Source organism: Sceloporus undulatus, chromosome 5 (assembly GCF_019175285.1).
Source record: "Sceloporus undulatus isolate JIND9_A2432 ecotype Alabama chromosome 5, SceUnd_v1.1, whole genome shotgun sequence".
Taxonomy (NCBI): domain Eukaryota; kingdom Metazoa; phylum Chordata; class Lepidosauria; order Squamata; family Phrynosomatidae; genus Sceloporus; species Sceloporus undulatus.
Genome location: NC_056526.1, coordinates 169,177,273 through 169,185,526, shown reverse-complemented (window position 1 = coordinate 169,185,526; position 8,254 = coordinate 169,177,273). Strand labels below are relative to the sequence as shown.

The 8,254-nt window shown below is 42.6% G+C and overlaps 1 protein-coding gene across 3 annotated transcripts in view; it reads right to left on the bottom strand.

Annotated features, from left to right (window-relative positions):
• Nucleotides 1-7,570, bottom strand: part of UBE2D3 (ubiquitin conjugating enzyme E2 D3) — a 28,983-nt gene extending 21,413 nt beyond the window's left edge. Inside the window, exons 1-2 of one of the 3 annotated variants that reach the window (XM_042467500.1) lie at nucleotides 7,460-7,570; nucleotides 6,440-6,854 (exon numbers count right to left, since the gene is read on the bottom strand). In XM_042467500.1, coding sequence (XP_042323434.1) covers nucleotides 6,440-6,463 — 24 coding nt within the window. In that variant the 5' untranslated portion in view covers nucleotides 6,464-6,854; nucleotides 7,460-7,570. Of the gene's footprint in view, nucleotides 1-6,439; nucleotides 6,921-7,459 lie in introns of those variants that run through there. The other 2 variants (XM_042467499.1, XM_042467501.1) reach the window with 2 other exon arrangements.
• Nucleotides 7,571-8,254: the final 684 nt, after the last annotated feature.

Genomic DNA, 8,254 nt, shown 5'->3' with positions numbered 1-8,254 from the left:
TGCACCTGAAGACAAGAAAAAAATAGAAAGTTAACCTAGCACATCATGCAGCGTTGACAAGAAAAAAAGCAGAGCAGCAGCATTCAGGAGACACAGAAATAACAACCTGACAACTGAATGCAAGGTTAATGATGTCATGGTGATTATATTTCATCAAATACTAATCATAACCATAATTTAGATGAGGAATGAATTTCAACGGTCTCAAAAAGGAAGGTGGGGTGGGAGAACTAATGATTATTGTTCCTATAAAGGAAAGATATTCACCCAGGTAATTTCAACTTGCTTGCCTTTGATCGCACTGAGGAAAAAAATGGAGAAATAGTTCTCTGTATGCTGCCATGGGTTTTTCCCCCCCCCATAATTTAACTAAGAAAACAGGAGGAACAGGCAATATTGTATTTACAGTGGATCAGGTTTAAACCAACATATTCTTATCTCTCCCATATGCATAAAGCCTATAAAGAAGATAAAGCCTATAAAGTCACTGCTAATCGTATGGTATTCAGGCAATGGAAGTATCATTGCCTGGTAAATCATGAGATGTAGGTCAAGGAAATGTTAACCCAAGTCTCAGGTCATTACCATATATAAGACTAGGCAACCCGGTAAAGAATGGTATTAAGTAGCTGGGGTGCATTCTCAGAACTATAGGTAAAATAAATCTGTGCCAAAGAAGCTATTAGCATGTGTTTTGTGTGTTAACTCAGGAGTGACATACATGGTTGGTTTACCTTGTTAGTTTAGTTTATATGCCACTGTATTTTTACAATCACTGAGTATGTGTGTAAAGAAGAGTGGGGAGACAAGTAATGAAGCCAGCACAGAATAGAGGAAGAAAGCAAACAGACTGCTCAATCATATATGAAATAAAATATTTTAACATGTTCATTATGCTAACATGTGGACTAGAACATTCATTTACACAAATAGTTCAGAAAGATTAGCATTGAATCAATAACCAAAAGGATGTTAATATTTTGTTCAGTCCAGTATTCAGTGGCGAAACAATCTAAGATGATGGTGCTGAACTTTGTGATTTTTAAAAAAATATTTGAAAATGTTAACTAAGCTCCACTGAGATTTCAACTGATCGTCATTGTCTTGGAACAAAAAGCCTCCAACCAAACTTGATAAATCTAATTATGTAGGGTTCATTCACAGAACCCTATTTTTAAATTTTGAAGAAATACAAAAGGGATAAATAAGGCACTTAACAACAGAACTTCAGAGAAAAGGGGATATACAATGAAATGTGTGGGTTTAAATTAAAGATAAGCATATATACAACTTGCTGACCATCAGGTAGTGTACTGAGGACAAGCATGAAAGAGTGGGGCTCTGGAGGCCCAAGTTCAAAAAAATCACGCTTCCAATGAGATGTATTTACTCACCTTTGGCTAGTCACTCTGTTTCTGCTCAATCTAAAGCAGAAGAAGAGACACAAACCCTATCCCTGCTAGCTCCTCCAATGAGGTGTATTTACTCACCTTTGACTAGTCATTCTCTTTCTGCTCAATCTAAAGCAGAAGAAGAGACACAAATCCTATCCTTGCTAGCTCCTTGAAAAGGCAACAGAATGAAAATGAAATCATTGTCACAGAAGTTTTGATAATGAAAAGCATAAATGGCTAGGCAAAGTGATCAACTTGGTGTCTTAAAAATTCAAACATCTTAGTGAGACCAGCTTTTATCCAAATTTCATAGAGATTTCTGAAAAGCTTTTTTGCAGCTGATGATTCCCTATTTTCTTACACAGAACAAAGCCTTAAGATGGAGTGGGGTCAACCCACACAAGGTGAAATTCTAGTATTTAAAAAATTCAGTGACTATAAGCTAAAATCAACTCACTTAAACTGGGTTAATGAGGAGATAAGTAAGCCACGAGACCTATATTATAATCAATGCAAGAAAAATTCAATATCTTTCCACCCTGAAGATCTATAGGTATGATGACGACAGGTCCCAGAAATGTAGTTCCATTAACTCAGCTACACTAATTTAGGAATGACAATGAGTCATCTACAGGATTCTCTTTAAATGAGCCATTACTAGGCATTGGAACATCTCCATATATCTCCTCAGCCTATCCCTTTGCAGCTCTTCCCTCTGATTGTGAAGGCGCTCTGAATCCCAGTTCTGGGAAAAGAGCGGGATACAACAACAACAATAATAATTTAATGAGATAAAGTTGACAACTGTTACATCAATATCCAAAGTTACTATTTACCTACTTAAATGTAACTTGGTACTTAAGTAAGAGAGCCAGTGTGATCTGAATGTTGGACTGGGATAACGGGAGACCAAGTCTTGAATCCCACTCAGCTATGAAAACCCACTGGGTGACTTTGGGCAAGTCACACTCTCTCAGCCTCAGAGCAAAGGCTGAACAAATTAACTCTGAACAAATTCTGTCATTAAAACCCTGTGGTAAGTTTGCCTTAGGGTTGCCATAAGTCAGAAATGACTTGAAGGCACACAACAACAACCTTAATTAAGGGGCACAATTTAAGTCCATGATGAAGTGTTTGTTTAGAAGGGTGTTATTTTGATCTAAATTTGTATAGTTCAAGATGCAGATGTGTCAAATAAAACTCAGCTACTAAATACCAGTTTCAGAGTTTTCATCCACATACAGAAATTTACATTCAAAATTTCTTTCAAGATTTCAACTTAATATTATATTTTAGGTACTTCACAGCTAACCACAAAAAGGCATTTAAAGATGTTGCAAGATACTTCTCATATCAAATTATGTATTGAAAATGGTAATGTGGGTGTTACTGCTTGAAAGTAGAAGACCTCTACCATTTCAAAATAGTCTACTTAATGTAAGAACTTTTAATCTAATTCACATTTGACTTTTTTTTGGTCTCACAAGAACTACTGAAAAGTTTCAGGTAACATTTTCCCATGCAAATCATACTTGACAAGTTATGCCACTAGTCAAAATGGATGTTTAGATTCTTCATTCCATAGGACCACCACTGTTGGCCCCATGAATTCTAGAACAGTGCAGAGGTATGGATTTAAGTCAACACTCAGAAATGAACTACCAGACTTAATTGTATCGAAGTGTTTAGTGTCCAAACTCCAGGCTATATAGACTTTGGCACTTGAGAGGATATTCTTATCTGGAGAATCTGAAAAACGCACTGGTTCAGAGTCAGACTGTCACACTTTGAGTAGAACAGATTCACATAGCACTACACTGTAACTCCCAGCAACCCTACCCTGCACCGCTAATTTGTAGGGGATACTGGGAGAATGCAGTACAACAGCATCTGGAAGCCCACTTGATTCCTACCCCAGAGTAGGCCTAGTGAAACCATTAAGGTTAATTACTTATGACTTAGGTCACTATTTCAATGTGTTTATTCATAAGTATGGATAAGTACAGGTTGACTATCCTTTATCCACAATTCCAAATTATTCCAAAAATTCAAACTTTTTTCATAGGTGGCTCAGACATACCTTTGCCTTCCGATGATTCAATGCAAGCAAATTATGTTTCATGCGCAAAATTATTAAAAATATTGTATAACACTGCCTTCAGATTAAGTGTGTAAGGTATATATAAAACATAAATGAGATTTGTGTTCAGACTTGGGGCCCCATCTCCAAAATATCTCATTATGTATCTGCAAATAAAGGTACTTCAATTTAAAATAAAATAATTTTATTAAAAAACCAAACTCCTAGTGCCAAACACCTATGGTCCCAAGCATTTTGTACAAGGGAAACTCAACCTGTACTAACACAACTCCTCAAGCCACCATTTCACAGGTGTGTCACTTTACATGAGGGAAGAGCAATCTAGAGCACTTTGTTATTTTAGGTTACAACTCCCTGAACCCATAACCACTGGCCATACAGACTGGTGCTTCTGGGAGCTGTAGTTAAAACACATCTGGAAGACACCCTATTGCCCCTCTTTGCTTTATATCATACATTCCAAATTAAACTATAGCCAAAATGTACAATAAGAATAAGCACCATCACACACTCTGGTGAGTCCATTTTACTTCCCACTCCATATTCCCAATTCTACAGTATTTCCCCACATAATGTCAGTAAGCAAAATAGTTCAGTCAGAGAGCATTAAAAAAAATTGCCTCCATGTTGCTGACAAAACTAATTAGAGCTGGGCAACTCCCTTAAGAGTTTGAGCCTCTATTGTAAGGGAAGCAAGTTTGGAAAGTAAGCTCACCAAAAAAAAAAAAAAAAACAGAAAAGAAAAAATAAAAGAAACTACTGAGGTTTAATAATATATATACAGTATATATGTGTGTATGTACATATACGTGTGTTTGCATATATATACACACACATACACAAAAAGGGGTCATGAGAAGTAACCCTTCTCTTTCATATGTGCACTAATACTTTCATATGTCTACTAATACTAATTCTGCCCAAAATACAGCCTGTAGTGGGAAACGCCAAAGCATGGGCTGCGTTTAGCAGAGACACTGCCAAGTCCAGCGATCATCTGGAAAAAGGTGGGTCCCCTTAAAAAGAAGGATTTCAGCTGGAAAAGGCATAATAGGTGAGGTTTTTGTTCTGTGAGGAGTCCAAAAACAAGAGCTGAATGGCATCTGCCAGGCTTCTAGGATCCCGGGAGCTGCTTATGGTTCCCTTCCAAGGCTGACCCCTTTTGGGTTTACACAAGCAAACGTCACCAGTGAGTGAAACTGGGAGGGCGAAGGCATTATTATTAGCTAAACCGCACCCTCCCTGCCACCACCACCACAAGCAAAGCTTATACTCTGGCTTCCTCCTCCACCATCATCAACATCACCACCACATTTCAAATTAGCTCCTTACTCCACCCTCCTTCTAGATTGTGCAAGAAGGAGGAAATTCTCAATGCATCACACACACAGAGAGAGAGAGAGAGGCACAGACTTCCTCTCCTTGTCAAGAAGAACAGAGGAGGGGGCAGGCAGACATTCTGCATTTAACAAAATCAGGGACTGGGTTTCTGGATGGGTTGTGTTAGGGGCTCACAGGGATGCGAGTGTGTGTGTGTGTGTGCGCGTGTGTCTCAGTTGTGTTAATGCTGAAACCCGAAAGAGATCCCAGGGAAGCGCCTGAACCAGGCAAAAACCCGCCGCCATCTTACAATGCGGGAAAGAAGTTCCTGGCCAGAAAAGCCACTCCAAGGAAGGTGTATTCCTCACGTAGAAATAGACACACAACACAACATGAGGTTGTACAAGGACACTTCCTGCCCCCCACTCCTCCTTGTCAAGGTTCAAAGGCACATCCCCCCCCCAAAAAAATAAAAAGCCAGGGTCATAGGCAGGCTTTGTCAGGACAACAATGCCGGAGACTGGAGGGGAAAGACCCAAGACTTGAGCCCTCTCCCTCGTTCGCTTTTTTAAACTATATGGGAGGTTAGTCCTTCTTTTGCCTGACGAAGAAGCAGCCGCCCCTGGGGATCCGAAAGCTTGCCCTGGCAAAGGCCGGTTGGGTCACAGGTCCTGACTACTAACCTGCCCTGTATTAAAAGGATTAATCCAAAAGAGGTTAGTCCTTCATTTGCCCGACGAAGAAGAAGCCGGTGGGGCTCTGAACGCTTGCCCTGGAAAGGAAGGTTTGGTCAGAGGTCCTGAGGAATAACCCTTCTCCCTCTCTCTCTTATATACACACATACATACGAAAATACACACACACACACATATAGTGAGATCGTGAGGAGTAACCCGTCTCATATATATAATGTATTGTATATATATATATATATATGAATGAGAGAGACAAGGGTTACTGCTCACGATGTGTTTACACACACACACACACACACACATATACATACATACACATACAGCCTTCTCTGTCTCTCAATATATATATGTATATAAGCTAAAGTACATTCCCACTAATTTTGTTTACATCTCTTATGTTGAGGATTGCAAGTCTGAGATTCAAATATTACACACACACACACACACATATATATATATACATAGGAGAGATCAGTCCTTGACTCTCCTGACAAAGAAGCAGGTGGGGCTCTGAAAGCTTGCTGGAGCAAGGCCAATTTGGCCAGAGGTCGTGAGGAAGAACCATATATATATATATATCCCCTTCATATACACCAACGCACGCATACAATCAGGATTCCAAGTCTCTCTCTCATATATATATATGGGGTCGGAGAGGGTCTCTGTGGCTACATCCACACTGGAGGAATAACCCGGTTTGGCCCCGCTTTAACTCTTTGTCTGGCTCCGCTCTGGGCCCCACAACAAACTCCAACCCCCAGAATTCCATAGCCTTTGAGCTAGATTGTGTTAAAGCGGGGCCAAACCGGGTTATTCTCCCGATGTGGATGCATCCTGTCTCTGTGCCTGAAGCCCTCCCAATTCCTTCCCTGAAAGAGAGGGAACACCTTCTTCCTCCTCCTCCTCCATTTGCCGCCATTACGGCTCACCTTGTTAATGCGTTTCAGTGCCATCCTTCCTGGGCGAGGGGCGAGAGAGAGTCGCTGCGGGGATCGGTCGGTGGTGGTCGGTGGTGGCCTCCGCGGCCGAGGGTGGCTGTGTCGCCTTCGCCTTCGCCTCCTCTCGCCTTCCTTGGGCCTGCCTCCGCTCCGCCGAAGCTGCTGCTGCTGCCGCACTCCCTCCCTGCGGGTGGGGGAATGGAGCCGCTCGCTCGCTCGCTTCTCCTTCCTCCGGAAGCAGCCAGGGGCGCCCGCCCGCACCGAAGACCAGCCGCGACGTCACCAGCGGCGCCGCCTCCTCCTCTTTCTCTTCCTCCTTGGTTAATCCACCGCTTTCGCTTCGCTGCGGCCTAGTCTGCTCCGAAGCCAACAAGTAAAACACCGCGACGACGACAACCGCTGCTGCCTGAGGAGGAAGAAACGGAGTGAGCTACAGCCGCCGCCGCCAATGGCGAGGCCGAAATAAAAGGGGCGTGACTAAATGAAGACCACGCCTCCTCTGCTGCTGAAGCCACCGCCCTCCCTCCTTCCCTCCTGGGGAGGGCGAAGGCGGGCTCAGTTTCTTGAAGTCACGCCCCTTTCCCCTTTCGGCGGTTCTGATTGGATGGCTGTGGCCACGCTTAACCGCCACCGTACGCGCGCCCGAGTTTGTTCATTGGGCGGAGGGATGGAAGGAGGGGGTACGGGGAAGGATATACCGGCGCATGCGCTTTTGGTGGTGTTTGTTTCTGTTCTGACCCCACCTTTACAGAGAGGGGGGAAGAACGTGGCTTAGCTCAACCTCTCGCGATAAAATAAGACGAGCGAGCGCGATCTGGCCGATAAAAAAAAAGCCTACCTCACGCTTGGCTTCGCCAGTTGGGAGGAGGAGGGCGAAGTGTGAGGGCGGGGGAGTTACATCTACATTTCAACCTTCTCTGCCCCGTTATTCTTTCTTTCTTGCCCCTCCCCGGAATAAAAGCGCATTCCTTATCTCCAAAAGGCTGTTGGAACTGACAGAGTGACACTTACAGTACAGCGCTCGAGGCCTCCCCCAGAGGCTTCTCCTCCGGCCCCCTTTTTTTAATGTTCTTCCTCTTCTCGCGCCCGCGCTTTTGCTAAATGGCCGCCGCCGAGGCCGGAACTATTTGTCACTCGATAACTACTGCCCTTTGTATCCTTCCGCTCAGATGAGGCGGTTCTGAGGGGGCCAAGCGCCATTCCCCTCAATATTGTCATCATCATCATCATTATATTTTATGTTTGTTTCTGTCACGCTCTTTTCCCAGACCTGGGGCTACGCAGAGCGGCTTCACAACGTTAAAAAGCAGCAACAGTACAATTGAAAACATAGGGGGGGAAGTACATTAAAAAGGAATTAAGTTATTACAGTATTAAAGCAGACAGTTATTAAAAGAATAAACACATTTTAAAAGAAAATGTATCTATATATACGTATATACATACATATATATATATATATACACATTAAAATATATGTGTATATTTTTGAAATGATACGTTTCCTCACGTTGAAGGCCTAGGCATATTTAGTATAAAAATCGTTGTTACGTGCCTTTGAGTCGTTTCTCATTTAAGGCGATCCTATCATGTGGTGTTTTTGTTTTTTGACGAGATTTGTTCAAAGGAGGTTTTTTGCCAGTGCCTTCTGAGGCTGAGAGAGTGTGACTTGCCTAAGGTTGCCCAGTGCATTTCATGACCGAGTGGGGATTCGAATCCTGATCTTCAGAGTCTTAGTCCAACGTTTTACCCCAACCACCATCATCATATTTATTTATTTGTATCCCACTCTTTTCCCAGAATTGG